The sequence below is a fragment of the Lepisosteus oculatus genome, chromosome 25, assembly GCF_040954835.1.
Source record: "Lepisosteus oculatus isolate fLepOcu1 chromosome 25, fLepOcu1.hap2, whole genome shotgun sequence".
Lineage (NCBI taxonomy): Eukaryota > Metazoa > Chordata > Actinopteri > Semionotiformes > Lepisosteidae > Lepisosteus > Lepisosteus oculatus.
In genome coordinates, this window is record NC_090720.1 from 592,801 (window position 1) to 617,863 (window position 25,063).

At 56.4% G+C, this 25,063-nt stretch overlaps 1 protein-coding gene across 5 annotated transcripts; it reads left to right on the plus strand.

Moving 5' to 3' along the window:
- The first annotated feature begins 70 nt into the window (after positions 1–70).
- On the plus strand, positions 71–24,707 carry arhgef19 (Rho guanine nucleotide exchange factor (GEF) 19). Of its 5 annotated transcripts, XM_069183988.1 has the most exons (18): positions 71–2,854; positions 3,040–4,163; positions 9,930–10,092; positions 14,741–15,340; positions 16,359–16,805; positions 17,221–17,350; positions 17,674–17,753; positions 17,891–18,153; positions 18,418–18,578; positions 18,776–18,928; positions 19,762–19,891; positions 20,038–20,112; positions 20,354–20,443; positions 21,015–21,178; positions 21,852–22,010; positions 22,552–22,631; positions 23,524–23,628; positions 23,740–24,707. In XM_069183988.1, exons 4-18 carry the CDS (start codon positions 14,746–14,748, stop codon positions 23,895–23,897), a joined length of 2,790 nt encoding a protein of 929 aa, XP_069040089.1. In that variant the 5' UTR covers positions 71–2,854; positions 3,040–4,163; positions 9,930–10,092; positions 14,741–14,745; the 3' UTR covers positions 23,898–24,707. The 5 variants fall into 5 exon arrangements, with proteins under 5 accessions (XP_069040089.1, XP_069040088.1, XP_069040086.1 ...); XM_069183987.1 differs by lacking the exon at positions 9,930–10,092; XM_069183985.1 differs by lacking the exons at positions 71–2,854; positions 3,040–4,163; positions 9,930–10,092 and adding exons at positions 10,113–11,122; positions 11,374–12,361.
- Positions 24,708–25,063: the final 356 nt, after the last annotated feature.

Sequence of the window (25,063 nt, forward strand, 5' to 3'; positions counted from 1 at the left end):
CTTGCTTTCTCTCGGGAAGGGTGCTGGCGCCGTGACCCGCTGACGGGCCGGTGCAGGGCTGCTCCTCTGGGTCACCAGAACCCCAGCGGGGACGCGGATCTGGGCCGGACACCTGACTACTGCCCTGGACTGGGATGTCATTGGCTTGAGAACCAACCTTTTGAGGTATTTTCACTGTGGACTTTGGGTTCAGAAGCAGTAGCTGCAGTTTTGGCTGAATCCCGACTCCAGGTCTCGTCCAATTCCCTACTCTAACTCCCCCACCAGGAGGAGAGGCCAGGTTCTTGTGCGAGTTGCAGAGCAGTCCGACAGCGTGGTTGCTCTGCGCCAAGGGCTATTACAGCCAGCTTGGACCCTCACCTGCTAGTGTGGCTGTGGGTTCAAGGGCCTTTCTGTGTCACACAAGAACACAGGCCTGAGGCCCCAGTGCTGAACCAGAGCGCTGTCTGTGGCCTGTGAGATCTCGGCGCACATGAGACATGCTGCTTATGTTGATTGGATTCTGGGAAAATTGCCGTAGTATGAGTGTGTGTGTCTTATGTTCCCTGCGATGGACTGGTGTCCCGTCCACGGCGTACCCTGCCTTGTGCCTGTTGCTGGCCAGTATTGATTAGAAACCGGATGGCTGGCTGTTCTACATAATAAAGTGAGAGCTTGGGAGCCAGTGTTCACTGGGCGGTTCTGTGAAGGATGGATGACCCGATGACCTGACTCCTCGGTGGTGGGCAGCAGGGCGTGATTCCAAACAGCTCCTCTCCGCCAGCTTGACCCACCTGGAAGCACAGTGGATTCTCGGGTAAAAGCAGAGCTGTCTGTAACTGGTCAGGGAGCTCTAGAAGAGAGAGGCTGCTAAAATTATAGTGTCTGCATTATACAGTATATTATGCTTACGTCATGATACAAATGATGTCATGATTTAATGTGTTAAATTCGAAAATAGGAGAAAAGGTTCTTTACAGTAACAATCAGAGTCCAGAACTCTGGGATCTTCCAGGAAGGGGCTGGACGGACCCCCTGATCGTCACGTTTCAGACAACCCAGCAAGAGTGACGAGTCTAATGAGCTCCTCTGTGCTGGAAATCGTCCCGTTTTTTTAAAATTCTTACCAAAATCCAAATCCTCCCATGGACGTATGAAAACAAAAACATGCAGCTCTCTCCTTCCCCTTCCAGGGAGTTTCGGAGATGGCAGCCGACAGGCAGCCGGCACGGGCAGCCAGGTTAACGCCTTTTCCTGGTAATTGGAGCTGCGCGCTGCTCTGTAATTTGCCAGCTCCTATAAACGCATCTAGGATGAATTAAACCTGATGGGAGACTTAGCTAAATAAAAGGCTTTGCAGCTCTTCTCTCTGCGTTTTAGTTCCATGCTGAAGGAAAGAAAACACTCATTTGCAGTGTTGGTGCTTATTATAAAAATGCTCTCCCACACACCCCCCATTCCTCATCCCGGAGGGCAGGCTGGGAGGCAGCGTGCAGCACGTTCCCTCAGGATCCCTGTGATCCCAGATTTATGCCTGGATTGGCCACTCTTGTGCTGTGAATGAGCAGCGGTGTGCAGAGGCGAGGGTGGGTCAGGGCCCCAAGCCTGGAGCTGAGTGGTTTGCCAGTTCACAACCAAGGAGGGGCACAGCTCATGTATCCTTGAGCATGGCTCTGCTTAGGTGACTTAGGTTCACACAGTCTAGGTACTGCTTTCTTTACCCTGGTGTACCACGGTCCCTGGATAGACCTGATAGCTGCCGGTGTCTGACCTCCCCACACGAGTCACTCATCTGGACCCGGCGTGCTTGTTCAGCTGCTGGTAGTTTATTGTTTCTGGAATGTCTTCCTGCTGTTCACCGCAGTTGGGCCGGTCTGTTCCCACCTCTCCTGCCCCTGTACCCCTGTGTGGGCAGGAGGGCACTGCCAGTGGCCTCACTCTTCCTCTGCAGAATGCAGGGCAGCAGCGTGGGTACCAATGCAAACAAGACTTGACCTGGATGCTGGGTGCCAGTGTACTGTTCCGATTGAGTTCATTACTGGTGAGCCACACACTATTTCAGTAGCCTGTACGAAAGCAGAAAGTGCCTGCTGCATTCGTGCACAGTGAACCGGAGCCTGTGTGTGTACACAGCAGCCCAGCGCGATGATGATGATGGTGTGAAAGCTCCTCAGAGCCCAGACACCTCTGTTCTCCTGCGGTGACCTGCAGCAGTCGTGCCGGAGCCACAGACGCTGCACTCCCCGAGTTCTGGAGCTGTCAGGCTCTGCATTCCACCTGCGTGCGTTTCAGAAGCTGAGGAATGTGAAACCGGAGTTCTTCTGGAGAAGACGGCTCTTTCTGCTGCTCTCCAGGAGCAGGGAGCCTATGAGTCAGGACTTGTCTGCCTGCAGCCGGGGAGTGAGGCTGGGCAGTGAGCCGAGGACCGGGCGCTAGGAGCGGCTGTGCTGGTCCTCTGCCCCCCTGCGTGTCACTGCTGCTGCCGGCTTCCCATTTATCAGCGACAGTGCCCCCGCGCGCTCCTGAGCTCCCTCAGCCTTCTGGGCCTAGAATACGGTCCCACAGCTACTGTGGAGCCCCACTCCCACGACTGCACCCCACGATTCCCCATCAGCCCACTGCTCCCATGAGTCCCAGCAGTCAGGGTCTCTGATGCCACAGTCGGATCCAGGGGCACCAGGAGATGGACTGTGGCACGTCTGCCTTGAAGGCCGGGGGAAGGGACACGCAGATCGCAGGGGCTCCCAGCTCGTCCAGCCCAGCGCTGCCCCCTATGGCCTCTCTGAGAGAACTGCAGGAGCTGCAGGGGAGGATGGGTCAGGTGGTGCGTTGGCACTTGCCCACGACAAGCCCCTGCGCCGGGGGGAGCCCACTGGTGAGTGGGCACTCTGGCCCAATCCCTCGCTTTCTGCTGCTCTTGTCCTGGCTGTGGGGCCTCTTTCTCTGTGCTCTCTGCAAACTTGGGGGAGACACTGTGGCCCTAAAAATGGGGCAGGTGTTGCACTTTCTTTCTCTCTCTTCCCCCCCATTTTTACATTTGTTATGTCTTTTCGCCTGAAGGAGCTGGCCCCAGCCTGCTGGGGGCCCGGGGCCCGGGGGAGGAGGGCGGAGGCCAGGAAGTGTTGGGCATGGCACCCAGAGGGGCTCCTGCTCCTGCTCCTGCTCCACGTGGCCCCACTCGCCCAGGAAGCTGCTCTGGAGGTAGCTGGACATTGTGATTCTGTCTTGCAGGCGTGCCCTGGTGGTTTGGTGGTTGTGTGGCTGCTCCTGACCTCTCTGTTATTGTCCAGCGGTCAGAGGACAGATAGCTCCCCAGCATGGTGGCTCCGAGAGGGCAGACCAGCAGGGAAGGAGGAGCACAGTGTTCTGGTTAATCCCAGTAGGAGAAAACAATTAACCCTCCAGTGAAAAAATCAGCACAGGTGCTTTAAATCCTTCTGTCCGGAGCGCTGGTGTCCAGCCCTGCTGCTCCAGAGGAAGGAGCAGTGGAGCTCCCTGACAGCCAGTCTGGCCTAACCTGTTTTTACTGCTCTCACAACGCAGGCGGCTCCAGAGAGAGACCGCTGGGCATGTCCTAGCAGCTCCGTGCCTTCTCCAAACACACGCGCTCTCTCTCCTCCTCTCTCTCTCCCTGCACACAGTCTGGCTGCAGCGCCGTGCTTGTGAGACTGAGGAGCCCCAGTGCTCAGTGAGTGCACGGCTCTACTTGTGAACCCTCTCCAGCCTCAGTGCTCAGCGACTGCAGGGAGCTCTGTTTGTGAACGCTCTCTAGCCTCAGTGCTCAGCGAGTGCACGGCGCTGTGCTTGTGAACGCTCTCCAGCCTCAGTGCTCAGCGCTCTGCTCCTGGCAGGTGCTACGGATCAAACAATACCTGACCCTTCAAGGGAGAGGGAGAGAGAGGCGCTGCACACCGAGAAGCAGGGACAGAGGGAGGAACTGTACTGTTTGCCTGCTGTTCTTAGGAGCCAGCGGAGTGGAAAGATAAAGGAGGAGAGCGCAGGAGGGAAGTTTGTGCAGGGGCAGCCTGCTTCCCTGCTGGGATACTGAACAGGGCAGACTGGGGGAGAGGAGGCGCTCGGGACTACAATGGACCCTGTGCCACCTCTAGCGGGAGCCCAGCGTGCCTGGAGTAGTACTGACAGCATGGCTACAGTCCGGGGAGGAAGGAGCTGCTCTCAGTGAGGTAAGAAAGTGTCTGTGCCAGGGCTGGACCCTGCGCTCTGCAGTCTGGGTCGGGGCTCAGCTCAGGCAGTGCTCCTTGCTGGGGTCGGTCTAGTGGCCCAGAAGGAGAACCGCCAGACTGGGACGTGGAGCTGGGTCATTTGAGACGGGGTACAGTGGGAGCACAGTGTATCGTGAGGGTATTGAGTTTAACTGGCTCTGTCTGGTCCTGCTGTTGCTATTAGCGTTTCAGATATTGTCGTCCTTTTGTCAGTTTCGTCTTCTCCTGTCGTGGAAAGGTGTGCTGTCCTGCCCGGGTCAGGGCCAGGTCCTCTTGTCCTACCTGCCGCTGTGTGTTTATTGCAGTAGTGTTTCCGCCAGTCAGTTTTGCTGATGAGAGTCGCTCTGCTCACGTGAAAAAGGCAGGAAAGTGGGAGGGCTGGCTCTGCGAATGGGTAGTAACTCGCTCTGGCTCAGGTCTCGAAGAAGGTGTACAGCGAGATCTGGGACTCACCGTACAGAATTTGTACTGCTCTCCAGTTTTCTAATGTGATATCCAAATGTGCTCAGACAAAAAGTAGTTGATCTGTTTATGTTCGTCAACACCTTCTGGGAGCTGTGACCTGCCAGGTCTGTTAATGTGTCAACAGGCTGTGACTCTTGCTCTTATGGAAGGGAAGATAAGAGACTTGCGCAAGTTTATTGCTTTGTTTTGCGATGCACAGCTTCCAAAGTAGCCTGTCCCAGGGTTTTATGGGATGTCAGCAGTTAGGAGACCATGGAGGGTTCTGGAGCTCGCCCTGGGGGTGGACATCAGAGTTGCTCGTCACTCTCCACTGCGGCGCAGTCAGCTGGTCTTGACAGCCCCCGCGGGACAGCGGCTGACTTCCTGCCAGCCCTGCTCCTCCTCTGCCTCGCAGGTTTCAGCGAGGGGTGCCACGTGGTTACTAGGCAAAGACAGCGGCAAGCGCACTCCTGAGCCCTTAATCCCCCGCACCTCTCCCGGGGAGAGGGGGGTCTACAGGAGGCTCTAAAGTTACAGCGCAGACGGTGTCTCCAGAGCTCGAGTGCCTGACCAGCCTGTCCAGGCCACCCCCAGCTTATAGTTAACACAGTTATTCAGAAACATGCCAATATTAGCATGATTATTACTCTAATGAACAAGAATTAGTTATTGGTTTGGTTAGCAAACCAAACAGCAGTAGTAGTGGTAGGTGTAGTGGAGCAGAAGTACGTTCAGATGGAGCAGGGATAGCGTCCTTCCAGCAGGATTACTGGCAATGGCAAGACCTGTCGTAGCATCAGGTGGTGTAGCAGTATAATTCTGACACTACTCATAGTATCAAAGTACGTTTGTTCAAGCAATTAGACCCTAATTGCCCGTCTAACCTGTTTGCTAGTAACTAATTGATCCCAGATTATATCCAGTCATTTCCTGAAAGAAGCCAGGATATCGGTTTCAGCCACATGGCTGGGCAGCTTGTTCCAGACCCTCACTCCCGTTTGTGTACTGGAGTGCCTCCTGTTATTAGTAGTAACAATATTGTTTGCACCTCTTTCTCATAAAGCAATGAGCAGCAGGGGGTGTGCAGATATCCTGAAGGCTGTGCAGGTGAAGGCCGGAGCAGGAACAGTGCTGTTGTTTGATATGGATTGCTTTATTGGTCCCATCCTGCTGCTCTGTGCCAGGCTGGGGCTGATGGATGTTGCCATGCTGATATCTTACTGATAGCGCTCTGGGCAGTAAATGGGTTTCAAGGCTGTGCTGTGGTTTGTGTGGTTTGGGCTTTATTTCCTGGGGTCAGATTTCTGCTGTCAGGCCCTGAGCCCGACTGCCTTCTGCATTCAAATAGGCCTGAATCTCACAACCTCTGGGGTGTACACACTTTCAAAGAGCTTTCAAAGAGCTTCCCCTGCACTCATTTGGCCAGTATGGGTGTAGAAAGTCATAAAGCTGTGCAAGAATAAATGTTGCCAGAATGAAGAATTTTGAAGTTGAGGACAACAGTACAGTACCAGCAGCTCTGCATTTAAAACAAGGTCATTCCTTATTTATTGAGCTGAACTGGACTGATATTTCTCACTGACACCCCCTGTGAGTCTCTTCACCCTGCCAAGTGATCGCTGTGGCGTTCTGGTGCGCTGCTGTCACGATCCAGGCTGAGGGCCCGTCAGTCCACATGTGCACAGTTGTACAAGACCCTTCCAGGAGCCCGAGACAGACCAATCAGGCAGTGCTGTGGGAGCTGGGGGCGGGGCGGGGCGGCGCAGGTAGAGTCGAGCCATCTGGAGCAGGAGGGGGGACAGTGGCGTTTCGGGCCCATTACGAGTTAATGACATGTTAGGACGGATATGCTGCCGCGTGATCCACCCCTCCGAGGCCCTGGAGCAGCTGCTGCCCAAGCCAGGACAGGCTCGTATACCAGCAAGAGGAAGCAGCAGGAACACCTGCTGCTGAGCGCCCCGCCGCCATCAGCTTCTCATTACTGAGCGTCGCCCCCTCACCTGGCCACCGGGGGGGAGACAGAGGGGTGCTGGTGCTGGACGCCGAGCTGCTGCCCCGGCCTGTGAGCTGAGGAGAAGCGAGGACACGGGCGCTGGGCTGTGGAGAGAGCGTGGGATGGTGGAAGTGTGCAGGAGGTCCTGCAGAAGCAGCCGGCGCAGTAAGGGTGCTTGCTGGACCTGCAGGTGTCCCGCTGTCCCGGGCCGCCCGTTCTGATCGGGTTGCTTGGAGCTGCGTCTCGGAGCCGACCCGACCCGACCCGACTCTGACCCGTCTCGGTGTCTGCCCCTCCTGGGTCCTCCAGGCCTGCCTGCTCGCACACACCTGCCTGGAGAGCAGCCCCGGGGCTCTGCAGCAGAGCAGCTGGCTCACACACCCCTTATAAAAGAACTACCGCGGTACAGCAGGGCACAGTCTTGGCAGTCTGTCTCGCCGTTGTTTTTACAGCCTGTGCCCACAGTATCCCCGATGGAGCACGTGCACACAGAGCTCAGAGTGTTACTTCATTTCCTGGACAGCGGCGCCTCCCAGCCTAAACTGAAGTCTTTCTGTGGAGCTGTCCTCGAAGTCCGCCGGCTGACAGCGAGGTGGGCTTGGAGCAGTAGAGCTGAAGTGGCCACTGGAGGACTGTCCCCGCAGGAGAGCTCTGTTCTTCTCTCGAGCGGACAGTGAGCTCTGAGCTGTGACATCAGCACTGGCCACTGCAGGCGTCACTTACTGGACTGGAATGTGAAGACGGGTCAGTGGTGGCGAGCTGGATGAGGAAGAGGATGTCTTGTCCTGGGGTGTTCATTATAGCTACCCCAAGCCTGATTCCAGCACAACACTGCTGCACATGCGGTACTGGTGCCTCCCATCCCCCAGGAAACCTCCTGACACCTAGAGCTATCTGAGGTGGTTCTGGTAACCCTTTAGATAAAGGGTACTAGTTCAGTTAATGCATTCTTTATATTCTGTAGTAGGTCAACAGGTAATTCCTAGACTGTTAATAACAGGAGTATCTGTTCTCTGATAATTGTTTATAACACTTACTGAAAGAACTCAGACTGTTCTCATGTTTCGAGGTCCTAGTAAATGACAAGTTAGTGTTTACTGCTTGTTTTGCATGCCCCAGTGAAGTGTTGTTTGTTTCCCTTAAATTGAAGAGCTATCGATGCTCCAAATGTAGTCAGTTTACTGACTCACACGGCACAAGTGAGAGAGGGGCACTTAGAACCTAAAAACACAAACCATTCCTTTCTTCAAATTGTGCCGCAAACCGCTGTGCTGCAGAGAGTTAATCCCTTTAAATTCCTGTTCAGAAAACCCAGCCTCTTTTTTGTTGCTGCTCAGGTATTCTAAATTAAAAGACACATACCCTCGAGATACAAATACATAATCCCAATCCCTCCCTCCCTCTGCATGAAGGGGAATGTCAAGAAATTAAGAAAGAGGAGCCCCCCCAGCCATGTGTAATAAACCATCACCTGGCGGTGCTGCACACCTGCTCAGGTGTGGCTCAGTCCTGCCTGCGGCTGCTCGGGCTTCGGGCTTCGGGCCTGTCCCGCTTTGGGGTGCCCTGGCGCCCCACTACGGGGCGGTGGCACGGATCCGGGGGAGCTGAAGCAGGCAGGGAACGTGGCTTTGGGAAATCTCCGGGAGAGATGCATGCTGGAGTTGGGTGTTGAAGCCGACATGAGGGCCTTTGAGAGGCCAGGATTAGTTTAACACTGCCGGGACTTAGTCCGGGGTCCCGATGGGCTTCAGGGCAGGACGTTTAGGAGCTGAATCTTGAATTGGGAGGTCCTGAACAGGGCCCCTCTGGAACAGTGCAGGATGGTCTGCCATGTGGAGAGGGAGGAGGAGGCCGTGGCCCTGGGTACGAAGAAACAAGGTGTGCTTTGGTCAGCGAGCTACTGAGCACCAGAGCCCTGCAGCTCAGTGTCACACTGCGGGCCATTCTCTCAAGCATGCTGGAAGAGTGGCACCCGTGCTCGCTGGGCCGCTTCTAGCTGAGGAATCAGTCTGCAACGGCAGCAGGAAGGACACGGCCATAAAACAGGTCCCGGTGCTGACGGAGCATCCGCGCCACAGCGATGCCAGGACAGCTGGGGGGGCCTGCCGTGGCCTGGCCTTCATTTCCTGCAGATGTAAATATAGGATGTTATACAGGAGTCAATATCTCTCATTGATTTGCTGTGTCACTGAAAACAAGCTCTTAGGAAGGGTTTCTAGCACAGTGCATTGATCTGGGGCCTGGGTGGAGGGTGCAGTGTAGGTCCAGACCAGCCTCTTCCTCGCTCTGCTGTGAACCTGCTCTCGGAGGAGGAAGAGTGTCTGTCCTCTGTCCTGATGGCGACCGTGAGGTGACCTCGAGTAGCCCATGGTGAATGACAATACAGCCCCAGACAGGAACTCCTGGTCTCTGCAGCTACAGCAGCAGTGTGGCGCAGCGCCCAGGGCTCTGGGCCCCTATCCCGAAGGCTGTGGGTTCGAATCCCAGCTGTGATGCTGCTGTCGTACCCCTGAGCGCGGCTCTTCCCCTGAACTGCTCCAGTGGGACACCCAGCTGTGGAAACGGGTGCGAATGTCAGCTGCTATGGATAGAGGCTTTAGCTCAATAAGTGAAGCAGCTCTGTTTCAGTGCGTGTTATCCGGACTCTGTCCTGGGATCCAGCAGTGCTGAGCAGGAGTGTCCCCTCATGGTGTTTTTCCTTCCCATGACCCGCGTGACCCAGGGACACCTGATTCCGAACCCCAGGGCGGAATCAGAGGAGGGGGGGGGTGGTCTCTCTCCTATTGCCTTTCCTAACAAGCGTGGAAGGCGAGCTTGTCTTTACTTGTGTGGAAGCGTTTGGAAAAGAGTGAAAGTCGCAGCTCTTGCAGGCTTGGTGCAAACGCAGGAGCAGGCAGGCACCTGTCCTTCCTTCTGAGAGAGCGAGACCGGGAGGTGAATTAGCACAATCGCAGCGGCAGGCCGAGCTCCGGCGTTCACACCAGAGCGAGGAATCTGACGTCGCAGCTCCAACAGTGGCCAAGCATCCCAGAGTGCACTGAGGGCACCCTGTCTTCACCGCCAGGCCTCGTAGCTTTGCCCCCTCCCTGTGGAAGTTGACCACTGGCGAGTGTTCACTGCGGTCTGTGCTGTTTGCCCTGTGCCTAAACCGTGCAGTCTCTTGGTTTGCCCCCTTGAATTTGTCAACACCTCTCAGTCTTGACCTCAGCCTTGCCGTTCTCAGCTGCTCTCCTCCTGCAGGTTGACTGACGTGCCACAGCACACTGCCACCCGTGTCCTCTCTCCTACAGATGCTCCGACACGGAGATGAAAGCCTCTTGCTTTAAAGGCCAGAAACGGTTGAAAGTGTTGCTGGTCAACAGAGTCTCTCCCCGGCTGCAGGAATCTGGTTGGCCTGTGCTGCTGAGGGCCCATGGGAGCCTGCTGGGCAGCGAGCCTGAGGACAGGGGCTGAGTGAGTGTGTTTAACTCCTCGATGTTGAGCTGTGTGCTTGTCAAGGGGCTCGATGTTCAGTTACAGAGTCATAGGCTCCAGGACCCTTAGGTGTGTGATGAGTGTGATGTGGCTGTGTGTGTGATGGGTCTGTGTGTGAGGTGTGTGTGTTATGTGTTGTATGAGTTGCGTGAGATGGGTCTGTGTGTGCTCTCCAGCCCAGACAGGCAGCAGCTGTAGTGCAGATGCTGTGCTGGGACGTTCTCCCTGCTGGTGCTCGTGTTTGTGCCAGTTCTCATCACCCCTGTGTCGGAAGTGGGACAGGAGTGTGAGATTCGGGAGGGCAGCTGTGCTGAAGGAAATGTGGGGGAAAACTGGATGTTCAGGGTTGGGATGGGTTTTGCCCGAGAGCAGCGGCCCGCGTCACAGCGCCCGAGGAGCTGGGCCAGCAGCTTTGCCAGCCCTGTCCCGGGCACCTGCAGCTCCGCTCGGCGCGTCTGTGCGCAGACCTGGAATCACACCACCCAGACAGCTGTAATTACAGGGCTGTTGCTGCGTCAGTGCTGGGATGGAATCCAGCTGTGAGCAAAGTCCATTTCAAATCCGCTTTTTCCAGCCGAGAGGCTGAGCGTTTGTTTACTGCGCTCCAGGAAGCCGCCGTGCGCGGGGCGTCCCCGCCTGGCCCTGACCCGGCTGGACTCCTTCGGCCCGGGGCTGCGTCTCCCTGCTCACGCATACCTGGGATTCCTTCCCTGCGCTCCTCTGAGTAACCACAGTCCTGCCCGAGAGCCCGCGGCAGGTCCAGGCCTAACTCGCAGGCAGACTCCGAGCGCTGCAGGGACACGCTCCGAACCGGAACAGAGATCACCCTGGGCGGCAGGGATGCAGCAGAGCGGGACTGGACCTTGGAGACGTGCACGAAGGCCCGGCGGGCCTCCGGCTGGACTGTACCGTGGTTCCGTCACTACAAACTCCCACACCTTCATTCCAGCACATTAGCTGTGTCCGAAAGCCCAGGCTCTGGAAACTACCATTCCAGAGCACAAACCAGGTTCGTTGATCAACGAGAGACCTTTCTTAATTCCAAGACTCACGTCTAACAAGAAAGATTGGCCCTGGTGGTGCTTGGAGCATTCCAGAGAACCAACTCGAGCATCGCTCCTCGTGTCTATCCCCGGGTCCACCTCTAGAGATACCAGACGTTCGCAAACAAAGTCATGTCAGACACAGGGGGTGAGTATGAACGCGCTGAGCTGTGTGCACATCCTCTTAAGAAGTGTGTGTTCTTGTCTGTTGACACAGATGTTTGATTCACACGTGGTGGGGACGGCTCTGCTCAGAGCAGTTGGTTTTAGTCCGAGAGCAGCAGGCGCAGCCCAGGGGAGACTGTGGAGCTGCCGGCGGCCGCCGGTCTCCTGTGCGCTCAGCCGCTGACGAGGGGATTCCTGCGGAAAGCACAGCTTGGGATTGGGTTGCAGCGTCCAGCACTGTGCCACGCAGACAATGTGGCCACCTGACAGAGTCCTCCTCCCTCCGAAGAGCCTATGAAAGCCCTCTCTGTTCGGCCCCTCTCACCTCTGTGCTTGCTGGAGCGGCCAGGCCCAGCTGCTGGGATAAAGGGGTCTTTGTCTGCGGTGGGGGCAGGTAGCGGTGGCGGCGCACACCTTTCTGTGTGTGTGAAGAAGAAGGGACGATGGGAGGTGGTTGTTCTGGGTTTCTGGAATGAGACGCTGGTGGCCTCACCTCACCTGCTCTGTATCCATCACTGCAGCAGCCTGGAGCCTCTACAGCAGCCCTGCAGTAGGAATGGCTGCGCTGAATTTTTACTTTTCCTTTCTGACATTATTTCTGGGCTGATTTTCCATGGTTTGCCAGGATCTGCTCTAAAGCTCTCGTGTATGGCATCTGCTTTTTAGCAGGATGTAGCTGTGTTTTACTGTTTTACCCTGGCATACCACCTGCGCCAGGATGAGTTTATGTACTGCCACTGCCACCATCATCATCTGTCGTCTGTGTGGACGAAGGCCTCCCCAAGTCCTTCCATGAACATGGGCTCCCAGCAAGCACTGCGTTTATATGTCTTTGTGTGCTGATGCAACACTGAATTATTTTAAACGCAGACCTTGAAGAATATCCAACAAGATGTAAACCAAAGTGCAGATCAAAGAATTGGGATACATTTCGAAACCTACGGAAGGTGACGCACTGTCAGAGCGAGGAGTCTTCGAAATCGGCGTGAGGAATGAGCCTCCCTTGGTGTTGATGCTATCCTGGCAGCGCTGGCACACGGGTGAGATCAGTCGGGACGCACCCCTGCCTACTGTCAGGGTCCGGACTGAGTTGTTGCCCTCACTTGCTCTGCACACCCCAGTCTCCCCCCCAGAGGAGCTCTGTGGTCCTGCTGAGGCCCCTGTGGTTCCGGCTGGAGGCTCTGGTTCTGGAAAGCATCGCGCCTGAGCTGACCCTCTGACTGCTGGGACGCAGCCTGATTGCCTGTCTGCCTCAGGAACCTCCCGACTCTCGACCGCGCCACCCAGCCGCCTGGCCTGGCTCCCTCGCACCGCGCCCGGCTTTCGGAATGCCTCTTCACTCAATTCCAGAATCCGCTCCTTCTGTGAAATCCCATGACTTGGGCTCTGTGTTTTGTCACCCCGAGGGGCCAGACCGCTCCAGCAATCGGCGAGCTTGTCTGCTCGGCACGTTCCGGTGCTCTGCGGACTCGTGCGCTGTTGTTGTGCGTCAGGGCGCCAGCAGGGCCGGAGATCGTACTCGCGTGTGTGTGCATGCGTGTATTGTGTGCGTGCGTGTGAGGGTGTGTGCGCGTGCGTCCGTGTGCGCGTGTGTGTGCGCGTGAGTCCGAGTCCGCGTGTGTGAGGGTGTGTGTGTGCGTGCGCGTGCGTGTGTGTGTGTGAGTGTGTGCGCGTGCATGCTCCTGCAGCAGCACAGACAGAGTAAGCAATCTGAGGGGAGGATTAGCGGTATTACAGGCTGGCGTGGGGAACAGATGAGGCAGCTGGAGGATTAGGGGAGGATTACAGTGGTGCAGACCTGCTGTCTGAGCAGGGGCGAGGCAGCTGGGGGGGGGCAGGTGGTTTGGCGCTTGTTGCATCTTTTGATTCAAAGACTGTGCACTTTGGGACAACAAAGAACAAAGGCGAGAGAGACCCCCAGTGTCTTCTGCTGTCCTCAGATCCTCTCAGCTGGCCCGGTGGTCTCTGAACGTGAGCCCGTGTGCGTGGTGGTACATGACTGGAGGTGCACTGGACAGTGTGTTTCCCACAATGCCCTTCGTGTAAGCAGCAGGCGTCTTCAGAGAGCTGGGGAGCGACACGCGTTCACAGAACCGGAGCCCACAGCCTGCTGCAGGCCTGTCCAGTGTGGAGACAAGTGTAGCACACTGAGCGTTACTGCTACAGACTTGACACCAGTAGATGTAAAAGTCAGCAGGGTTCCCTGCGCCAGGGCTGTGCGCAAACAAGACTGCCTCGCTTGACCTCTGACACCTTAACCACTCGTTAAGTCCTGGGTCAAAGATCATGTCTACCCCGGTTGTTAGTGTCTGCTCCTCGGGCAGCAGTAACACAAGAGGACGGGTTTTTGGTCTTTGTTTGTGATTGACAGGTGTTAAGTTTTTTGACTTGACAGGTTTTCCATCCCAGCCTCCCTGCAGGATGCTGAGCGCCTTCCTGTCAGGCGGAAAGATGTGAGGCGCGAGCTGGGAGGTGGCGTTTCTCCGTGCGCTGTTTTGTTTTGGAAAGATCAAAGCCAGCGATGGAATCAGGAGTCAGGAGAACAAACGTTCAGCCGAGTGCTGACTTGAGCAATAACAGGGTTGAGTCTGCGGGAGTCCTGTGGAGGAGGGGTGGGCTGTGCTGGGAGCTCTCTGTAGCAGCATGTGCATCAATAGGAAGAGATCTTTGTGCGTGACCAGGGCTGCATTGATGTCCACTGATTTTGTGTGAATTCTATTAATGAATATTACTTTTCTTACAGCACATATTGCGCTGTATCAGACATTATTCCGGAGCTTGACTGTGGGATAACTTTACAGCTTCTGATAGCATCTGTAAATACAGGGGCTGTCAAGGTCTTTCCAGTGGCTTGTAATTACAGCAGGAAGATACAGACCTCAAGGGCCTGGGACTGCAGATATGGGGGTGATGGAAAGAGACTACAGAGAGGACACTATCCTGCCCTGCAGTAATCTTTAGTTCTTAACTCGTTTTTTTTTTTGAAAGCTGGAATTGTTAGTTTTCTGTGGGAAAACTACATCACGATCAATACTATGTATTAGAAAATATTATATTGCGTTTTCATACAAAGCAAGAGTCCCCCATCTCCTCCTCTACACCCAAAACAGAGCCCCTGGAAAGGGCGCTGGAGAACAGGAAGGGCAGTGCTTGAGCAGGAGCGGGGGTCCGTGTCGGAGATGAGTGAGAGCAGGACCTCTCTCTCAGTCAGCCCCTGCAGCACAGGCTGGAGATCTGCTTGTGTGAAGTATGAAGCTGTCGGCTGTCGGTGCCGCATGAGGCCTCTGTCTCAACAGTGAAGTCAGTGTCCTGGCAGGCGGCGAACCAGAGGCCAGGGCGCCCCCCAGTGGTGTTCCGGGAGGGAGCACCCGCAGTGCCTTTGCTCACCCGCACCTCTGTCTCTGTCCGTCTCCCTGCAGCTCTCATGTGTCCTCAAGCTATGCTGCCTGGGTATGGATTTCCTCCGCTCCCTGGCTTCCAGCCCCCCCTCCAAGCGTTCCCCTACCCAGGAGAGAGTGCCGACATGTGGATACCCAGCTCACCCGAGTCCCCGGCTCTGAGCGAGGGCCTGAAGGACAGGCCGTTCCCCCGCCACCCCCACATCGCCGTGTGCCAGCAGGAGACGCTGACCTTCATCGAGCTGCCCAGCCTCCCTGTGGAGGCCAGCAGGGGGCGCTCCCCCTCCCCGGTTGAGGAAGGCCGTCCTCGCGCCGGGGGCCGGGCGGAGGCTGTGTGCTCCTCCGGTGGGGCTGCGGACGCGGACGGCGGCTCAGGAGACAGCGACGGGACAAGCGCAGGCCCTGTCCCGGTGGACTCGGAGGGGACCTCCGTACCCCCTCTTTCTCTCCCACTCCCACACCCCCTTACCTTGTCCCTCCCCCCGCCCCCCACCCAGAGTGACAGGGACTCCTACCAGTCGTCCTCTCCAGGCTCCTCCCTGGGCTCGGGGCTGCGGAGTCCGGAGCTGTGCCGGCCGCAGAGGCGCCCCTCGCAGAGCTCCACGCGGGAGAAGAGCGCCCGTGAGTCTCCTGCCGCCCCCGACCCCTGACCCCTGACCCCGACCCCCGGTCTCCTGGAGCAGCCCAGTGTGTTCCGTGTTTGTCAGTGAGACCAAATATCGGCAGTCTTCTTATTTTGTTTAAATGTTGTATTGTTTTAAAAAAATAGGATAGTAAAAAACAAATCCCACAAGACTGTGCTGGTACTGCACTCAAGTACTAGATCAGGGCTCCCCAGCCCTTGGTCCTGGGGGATCACCAGTCCACTTAGTCTTCTAGGTGACCCTGAACCAGGGCTCTCCAGTCCCTCTTCCACGTGACCTGTTCTTGGAGATTCGCCACAGCTGAGCTACTGATGCATCAAGCAAGAGACCTGTTCAGCTGAGGGAAGGCTGGCCTTTCAGGGTGGAAGAGTACTTAGATTTCAGTCCTAAATGATCTCCCTAAATTACTTAATTTAAAAAATGATCACAATGAAATTGTTCCATATCTTTAGGAACCAGTAATTTTATGGACTGGGACTCTCCAGGACCAGTGCTGGAGATCCCTGATCCAGGTGGAGAGAAGAAAAAGGATTTTCCCATTGGTGGTTTCCTGCCTCTTGCTGGATGGTCAGCATGCAGGAGCCAGGATGGACAGGGGTGGACAGGAGTGGATTGGGCGGGACAGGATGGACAGGGACGGACAGGAGTGGATTGGGTGGGACAGGATGGATCAGGGGTGGACAGGAGTGGATTGGGCGGGACAGGATGGATCAGGGATGGACAGGGACGGACAGGAGTGGATTGGGCGGGACAGGATTGATCAGGAGTTGACAGGGGTGGACAGGGGGTGGACAGGAGTGGACAGGGGCGTCCTGTTCCTCCTGGTCAACTTTTCCTGCCGCCAGTGGAGCTGCTGTTTCTGTGCAGGGGCTCAGACGAGCTTCCTGTCCTGGAGCTCGGCGGCAGCAGTGGTGCTGTAGGGTGCTCGGCGGGACAGGCCAGGCGTGTTCCTGCCTGTGGCCGGGTGGTCCACCCACACGGGCTCTGTGTTTCAGGGCGCAAGATGCGGGTGTACTCCCCAGAGAGCCTGAGCGACGAGTCCCTGAGCAGCCCCAGCCTGGAGTGCGAGTACCTCTTCCCCGGCCCCTTCCTCGAGGAGGAGCTGGGCCTTGGCGCGCTGCCGCACTGCCCCGCCCCCCCAGCAGGGGGAGCCGAGGACGCCTCACAGGGAGAGGTGACGGCTGCGACTCCCCCAGGCCTGCGCCTGGAGGGGAAGCGTGGAGCGGGGCCGGAGGGGCCGGAGGAGAGTGTTGCCGCGGACACCGCCGGCCCCAGCTCGCGCAGTGCCGATCAGGAGCGCCGGAGGTTTTCGGCCTCCGAGCTGATCAGCCGGCTGCAGCTGTCCCAGAGGAAGAGCTCCTTCACCCTGAAGCTGGGGAAGTCCCTGTCCGCTCGAGTGGCGCCGAAGGAGAGGGTCGGCCCGCGCAGCCTCAGCCCTGACAGTGAGTCTCCCCCGCGCGGGTCCTGGCGGTCTGGGGTGCCCTGGCGGAGAGGGGAAAAGGGTGAATAGGTTACACTTTAGAAGCGGCCATGTGGCCCATCTGGTTCTCCCATCCAGTTCGTCTCCTTGACCTCTTGACCTCCAGCGCCTGTGACAGCAGGCATGACGGGTCTCTCCGCCCTCAGAGCCGGCACCCTGCTCGGGCTCGTTCACAGGCGTCTGTGAGGGGCCTGGACCGGCGGCGCGGTGCTCCAGGATTTCGGCACCCCAGTGTCCCCCGCTGGGCAGAGCGTGAGACCTGGGTGAAGCTCCCTCTCTCACCCGAGGGGCCGCTGGAAAGCAGGTTTCTGGGGGTTTTCCTGATGCAGCTGACGTGTTGAGTTGCCGTGTCTCCCCTCTCCCCCTCCACGCTGCAGGCAAGCACAGCTCTCGGGACCGCAGCTCGGCAGGGTCCATCGACAGCGCTCCCCACAGCCCCATGGGCCCTGCGCCGCCGCCCCCTGGTGACAGCAGTGCGGCACTGCACCGAGGCAGCACCCGAGCCAGGTACCCAGAGGGACTGCACTGCACTGTGGGGTCTGACACACTGGCAATGTGGGGTGCCATGCCTTTACAGATCGGGGTTCTTCTTACTTAGCTCTTGATTGTGCTCAGAACGTACATCAAGCTGTTTCAAAGGAGATGTGGAGCTGTTGCTTTGTAAAGGGCTAGGGAATGCTTTGGAATTAAAAGCCCTTTATTAACTAAACACTTGTGTCATTCTAAAATTTGCTTTGGACAGACAGAGGTGATTATTTTCATGTGGTGGAATGGGCGAGAGAGAGACAACAGAGAATGGCCGACAGATGAACAGATTCTCTCATTTCCAGGAAGGACTCCATCGAGGAAGGTGTCTGCACCCCGGCCAGCCTCAGCTGCACCAAACGTCTCTCCAGATTCCTGCCCAGCTGTGAGATTTCCCCATTCCTGTCTTCTCCTCCTATTTCTTTCTGCTGTCTGCAGGCTCTCTGAAAGGCTCCTGTCTCGCTTGCCTTGCGGTTGCTAACAGGCCGTTGCCCTCGCTCTCTCTCTGTCTCTCGTGCACAGCGATCCTGTACCAGGAGTACAGCGATGTCGCCATCAACCGGGAGATCCAGCGACAGCAGGGGGCGGAGCCAGGGGCGGAGGAGGAGGAGGAAGGGGAGGGGCGAGGGGAAGCCCCGCCCACCTGCAACCTCTCGCCCACCAACTCCTTCCGCTCGCAGCGTTCGTCGCGGGGCTCCGCCTTCTCTCTGTGGCAGGACATCCCGGACGTGCGCTCCAGCGGCCTGCTGGACACCTTCAGCAACGAGGAGCGCAAGCTTCAGGAGGTCAGGGAGGGGGCTGGGACGGGGCTGGGACGGGGGCGGGCTGGGGAGCTGTTTGCCAGCTGCAGGCTCCTGTGTGGAAGCCACCACTGGGAAACACGGCTGAGGCAGAGGCCAGGTTTGCAGCAGGAGTGCCCGAGACCTGGGCAGCTCCCCTGGGGGGGAGGCTGTCTGCATGCAGCCAGTGCCTGCGAGCTGAGGTCTGCCCGGAGCCGGGGGCACTGCACTGAGGCGCTGTCCCTGTCTGTGTCCGCTTGCCCTGGACAGGCCAAGTTTGAGCTGGTGACCTCGGAGGCCTCCTACATCCGCAGCCTGTCCATCGCGGTCGACCACTTCATGTTGTCCCGGGACCTGAGCGATTGTCTGGGCGCCCAGGAGCGTCAGTGGCTCTTCTCCAAGCTGCCTGATGTCAAGGATGTGAGTGAGAGGTAGGAGACGGGGGGGCAAAGGGTGGGCTTCTGCACTTGTGCCTGTGCTTTCTCAGACTTGTGTATACTTCAACATAAGGGTCAGAGGTCAATGGGATGTTTGTGTCCTCCAGCCTAACGTTGTTTGCCTGTAGTGGGTCTGTCTGCTCAGTATGCTCTCAGTGAGGAGTGCTGCTCTTTGCTGTCGATTCCTGTAGGTTTCTCCAGGACCTGGAAGAGCGTCTGGAGGAGGACATCCTGCGCTTCGATGTGTGTGACATCGTCCTGGCGCACTGCCCTGCCTTCCGCAGAGTCTACCTGCCCTACGTCACCAACCAGGCCTACCAGGAGCAGACCTACCAGCGCCTGCTGTAAGAGAGCCCGACTCGTGTCTCAGCTGTATAGGGCAGGACACCAGCGCAGGGCAGGACACCAGTTCAGGGACACCAGCACAGGGCAGGACACCAGCGCAGGGCAGGACACCAGGAACGGGACAGTAGCACAGGACAGGACACCTCAACATGCTCGACACCCTTTCTCTCCTGAACGCAGTGCTTTCTGCTCTTTGGCTGTTTCTCCCCAGTGTCATTTCGTGGGAGATTTTTCACTGTCGTGGGTATCTCCTGCGTCCTCTTCAGCGGGCCTGTGTGGAGTGTGGGAGTGGGAGCGCGACCTCTCCCAGCTCCCCTCTGAGCTGTGCTCTGACAGGAGAGAGGCGCGAGCCGAGCCGGAGACACAGGGCAGCAGCGCTCTGTCTCAAGGGCGAGAACAGAAAGAGGCATCGAGAGCGAAAGGAAGTTCGACGCATTTTTCGTTTCACACGCTGGCACAGAATTAAAACCATTTCAGATATTAGTCATGTCATTCTTGATCTGTTTCTTTTGACCTTAGTGATTTTCTGAGTTTCAAATGAGGGTCTGACCTCAAATCCACAGCCCCTGTGTTGTGGTACTGCGGTGGTCTGCTTTCTGATGCGTCACACACGCAGGGTGAGGGGGTTTCCTGTAGAAAAGGCATCAGCTGATGTTTTATAACCTGTTTAATTTGCGTTTCGCATTCATAATACGGCTGACTTGTGTTTGATGCACGATCTGCTCGAGCTCCAAGGCCACCAGTAGGCCAGTGCTGGTGCAGGAGGGGCTCAGGGGCTGCATGCTGGCGGTCAGTGGTGAGGCAGACTGACGCACCCCCTCCTCTGCTGCAGACATGAAAACTCCCGCTTCCCCGGAATCCTGGCCCGTCTGGAGGAGGACCCGGTCTGCCAGCGTCTCCCCCTCACTTCCTTCCTCATCCTGCCCTTCCAGAGGATCACTCGGCTCAAGATGCTGGTGGAGGTGAGGGCCCCAGTGTCCCCCGGCCTGTGTGTCTGAGGGGCAGCACGTCTCCCCGAGACCGTTGACTGGGCCAGGGTATAGCCTGTGCCCCTCTGCGATCTTCAGTTTGCTGTTCTGTCCTAATCTCCATCGCTGTCCTTCTCCAGAACATCCTGAAGAGGACGGCTCCCGGCTCCCGAGACGAAGACACCGCGACGAAGGCCTTTAACGAGCTCAAAAAGGTGCCGTTTCTCAGTCGCTCCGCCATGAGGGAGCCCACAGGGCCCTCTCTGGGTTCCTAGCACACAGAGCACTCTCTCAAGATGGATACTGCAGTGAAAGCACGTGAATGTTGATCTTTGTAAACTTCCCCTGGGAGTTTTTCACGCATCAGTCCGTTTTTTAAGAGTTTCTTCAGTAGGAATGAGAAGCAGCCGCAGACTTTGGAAGCAAATTTCAAACTGCTCTCCTTTGTCTTCCCAGCTCATCAGGGAGTGCAACTCCAGCGTGCAGTCCATGAAGAGAACAGAGGAGCTCATTCACCTGAACAAGAAAATCCACTTTGAGGGCAAGGTATGGCGTTCGGCTGGTCGCAGTGAGGAGCAGCTCAGGAGCTGTTTGAAACGGGCAGCCTTGAGCTTGAGCTCTTCCTCTGAAAGGTGGGAACAAGGAGATTTTGTTCCCATGGTGGTTTGAGGCTGAGAGACGCTGAGAGAGCTGATTTATGGGGAAATGTAAGACAATCCATTAGGTGTGCCTTTGTGATGATCTGGTTCAGCCTGTTGGAAAATGTTGTCACAACCAGTCTCTTAGCTCTTTGAACATGTGACACTTATTTCAAGAATCCCATGAAGTAGCTGCAATGGTTCTTCGGATTCTAGTTCCAACCTGACACTCTTAACTTCAAGGATCTAATTATTTGGTAGTCAGGTGTGTTTAGTCTTCAACTGTTTTTGCATGATGATGGCTTAAAAGGTTAACTTGACTCAAGGTGCGCTCTCCTTGGACACACAGTCCATGACTGTGACTGTATTCAGCAACAGCACAGCCTTTGACTTTATTCTGCAAAGCACGGCCAGGCGTCCTGCCATTTAGCTCTTTGTCTAAGTAATTGTGTTTTTCTGGGGGTGGGTTTGGGGTGCAGATTTTCCCCCTCATCTCTCAGTCCCGTTGGCTGGTAAAACACGGGGAGCTGCTGGAAGTGGACACCCAAACCATGAGCATATCCGGGTCAAAGTTCAAGCTGCCCACGCGCCCCGTCTACCTGCACCTCTTTAATGACTGCCTGCTGCTGTCCCGGAAGAAAGAGTAAGTCTGGAAGTTGTGGGAGTGTGTGGCTATTCAGAAAGCATGGGGGCCCCAACGTGCCCCAACTGGGAAAGGGGAACACATGCGTAAATGTGGAGCTAGCTAAACCTCTCATTGAAATATATCTTCACAGCGCCGGCAACTCGCCGTGTTCAACACGCACAAGAAAACGATCTGAATGCAAAGTTCTGCATATTTAAATAAACTCATAACTTTCACCCTCCCGTACATAAATGATTGAGGATGATTAACGTGACAGCCTTCTCACCTAGAAGAGGCGAGAAGAATTAGGGCACAGTTCCATAATTACTGGTCTTTTTCTCGTGAGCTTTGCACTTCAGGGTCTCTGTAAGAAAGCACCATGGTTTTGAGGTTTAGTAGTGTGAGAAACTACTCTGAAAGTCATGAGATTGCCGGTGTTTTCATTTCTGTCCTTGATTGCGCTCCAGCAGTCTGGCAGCTGCAGATTCTGCTAGAAGTATCGGATGAACAAAGTCTAATGCGTATCGGAAATTGATGAGAACGCGAAGCAGAAATCATATGCAAATGATAGGACTTTTGCAAAGAAAGCCTCACGCTGCACACTTGAGCGTTTTCTTTTGCAAGAAAAAAAAAGCCAGCATGCCCGTTGCCTGCAAATGAGGTCGGACCCTAATGCTCTGCCCACGCACAGCTCCTGGAAGTTCGTGGTGTTCGTGCACGCCAAGATCGGGGCGCTGAAGGTCAAGGACCTGAGCCTGAAGCTGCAGGGCATCACCGGATACATCTTCCACCTGCAGCTGTGTGACGACCAGCAGCTCAAGCACCAGATCCTGCTTAAGGCACACACTGAGTGAGTACCTGCATGCTGACCTCTCACCCCGGGTCAAGGGTTAGGGGGACCGCAGGAGTCACGGAGTGGCCTAGTTTCTGTTTTGCCCGGAGCTCTTGGCTTCCTCATTCAGCCACATATTCTGTTGTCAGTGATAACTGTTACAGTCCCAGCGCTGGCTGGCTGATGTCATGCTGCGCAGTGTAAAAGCCTTGTGTGAAAATTGGAACGCTGCCCAGGCCTCTGTGTTTCAGTTTTGTATTCGCATTCACCTTTCCTTGTTGCGGAAGTAAAAGTGCTTCTTGCTGCTGTGTCGCCTGTCTCTTCGCCTCCGCGCTTCATTAGTGCAGCTCACTCGGCGCTTTAGAATTCACAGCTGTGGAATTCTAATGCCGGAGCACCTGTATTATACAGACCGAGTACCTGAGCCAGGCGCACTGTGCGGAATGTAAAGTCCCCAGGTGAGCTGATCTGAGAGACACTGTAGGGCTGATTTAGCACATGCTGTGTCTGGGTAATCGATGCCACATGGATGAGCTGCTGGTTTTTGCTCTTCCGTCAGGAGTGAGAAGCAGCGCTGGATCACTGCCATGTTGCCCTCAGCCCGGGAGACGAGCAGAGCGCAGATCAGTGAGAACGAAGGTGTGTGTGTGTGGCGGGGGCTGTCCCAGCATGCCTGGGGACTGAGAGACTGGCAGGCTGAGTGGGAGGGTAGAGGAAGAGGGCTGAGCTCGTCACACTTTCCCCACGAGGCTGGGCACACACTCGGTATTTCCACCTGGGAAAGCAACAACAGAAAGAGCACTTTTCTACGTTCTTCTTTTTTCTTTGCAGTGATATTTGTAATTTTAGAGCTGAAGTGGGATGTTTTGCGAGCACCCCATGGGCCCAGTGGGTTGTCATGTGTGACCTCAGTGACCTCACAGTCACTGTCTCTTGTGTCCTTCTCATCAGCCTGCCACAGAGTGTCTTATAGATCTGAGCGGAAAACACCCCCCCGGTGGGACAGAGAAACCTCTGAGGGTCCCAGGGCACAGTGCCAGCTCAGCGGGTGTGTGGTGTAGCCACAGCCTGGCAGTGCAGTCCCACAGTCCCGGTGTCAGATTAGGGGCAGTCCAGCTGCAGGGGAGACTTCTGTTATATTTCACAAGGATGTTTGTAGCAGCTCCAGCACCATGAGCCCATGCAAACAGACATTTTGAGATCAGGTACACAATGAACAAGGTTTAAAACTATACTGCAGTGTCAGCTGCAAGTCCAACTGACAGAAATTGTTGTTTATTAATGATCCTTTTCTGTTTAACTATGATGTGATTAAAGCTGGAAGATGGACAAGGTCTTCAGTCTTGTTCATCTCATAACAGTTTCCCAGTCAGTTACGTGTTTCTGTCAGGTCAGAGCTGGCCCAGTGAGGGGTCATTTGGTCACAGATCTCAGGTCACAGTCCCAGGGTCAGGGTTTCCTCTGGAGGTGCAGACTGGCAGGGAGGCAGGGAGCGGATGCTGTGCTGGTGACTCGGTGCCTCTCTCCCCAGACCTCTCCCAGGTCCAGTGCATCAGGAGCTACAAGGCGCTGGAGCACGACGAGCTGACCCTGGAGAAGGCCGACATCCTGCAGGTCCAGACCACCGCCAGCGACGGTGAGCCTGCCGCCACTTTCCGCCGGGGGCGCGGCTGGGCACGGCTGCTCACCAGTGGCGCTGCCAGGCCAGGGGGGCCCTGAGTGACGGTGGCCCGTTGTGTTGTTGCAGGCTGGGTGGAAGGGATCCGGCTGTCTGACGGCGAGCGGGGCTGGTTCCCCAAGAGCTACGTGGAGGAGATCTCGAGCCGCAGTGCCCGGCTCCGCAACCTGCGCGAGAACAACCGGATCAAGTGCGCCACGCAGAAACTGGAGGAGGAGTACCTGTAGCGCACAGTGCCACCCAGTGGCTAGACCCCAGCACGGCGCACGGTGTCCCCACCTCCCCTCTCCTCCCCGCCATGCTTCCATCCCAGCTGCCCCGAGGCCCCGAGCTGGAGCGCGATCGCTTCTGGGGGGCAGCATCCCGAGGGGCCCCCCGCCGGTGCTGGGAGTTGGGGCTGACGGCCCGTCTGTTTCCCGTGGGGAGCCCACGAGCCCGCCCGGCCAAGTGGAAGTCCCTGCTGGCCAGTGATGTGCTGTTCGTGTCCTGCAGGCCCCGGCCCGGCCCAGGCTGGCTTTGATTTGTCTGGGTTGGCCCACCGTGAGCCGGGTCTGCGCGGCCCGCGGCGACGCTCCGCTGCCAGGGGAGGTCTGGAGCCCGGTCCGGCGCGGCCCTCTCGCTGGAGACAAGCGGCCATGAGGCAGGGGAGCCCCGACAGAGGGACTCCGACGCGGAGACAGTCCCCCTACTTGTCCCTCCCTGGGTGTCCAGGAGATGTTCTGGAGAGACAGCCGCCATGTGAAGAACTGGAAGAAGAGCACAACGTTATCGTTCAGTTGAATACTCGTTGGTGCTGACCTGCTTGCTTCACTGACAGTCCCGGGGTGATGTTTCTCTCTGGGCCGGACCGATCCCTGTGCTCTGTACGAGAGTCCTGTAGCAAGGGGTGGACGGACTGTCCCCTGGGATTCCTGAGAAAACACTAGGAAAGAGCTGATATAATAGAAGGCAGCAGTGAAGACCTCTCTTGGGCTGAGCGCTCCTGTAACCTAACGCTAGTACACCTTCTGTCACTCAATAAACACAAGTTAACCACCGTTCCTGACTGCTGGCGTGTCTGTGACAATGTCACAATGGATTCAATTCCTGGGGTACTATCTGTGTGGAGTTTGGGTGTTTCCTCCCACACTCCAAAGACATGCTGGTCGGTTAATTGGCTTCTGGGAAAATTGGCCCTGGCGTGAGTGTGCGTCCGTGTCTGTCTGCCTTGTGCCTTGCTCCCAGTGCTTCCCTGTATAGACCCCAGCTGACCCGTGAGCCCGTGCTGGATAAAGTGGTTTAGAAAATGGATGGATGGAAGTCCAAAAAACAAAAAAAGAACACTTGGAGGGTTTTTCCAAGATGGACCAAACTTCTAAAGTCTGTTTTCTGAGTATTTGTAAAGGTGCACACT

Coding starts and splice junctions, on each gene's coding strand:
- arhgef19 (XM_069183984.1), top strand. CDS start 14,223: ATGGGGGTGATGGAAAGAGACTACAGAGAGGACACTATCCTGCCCTGC. Junction 15,341..16,358: donor CACGCGGGAGAAGAGCGCCC/GTGAGTCTCCTG, acceptor TCTGTGTTTCAG/GGCGCAAGATGCGGGTGTAC. Junction 17,754..17,890: donor CTCCAGATTCCTGCCCAGCT/GTGAGATTTCCC, acceptor TCTCGTGCACAG/CGATCCTGTACCAGGAGTAC.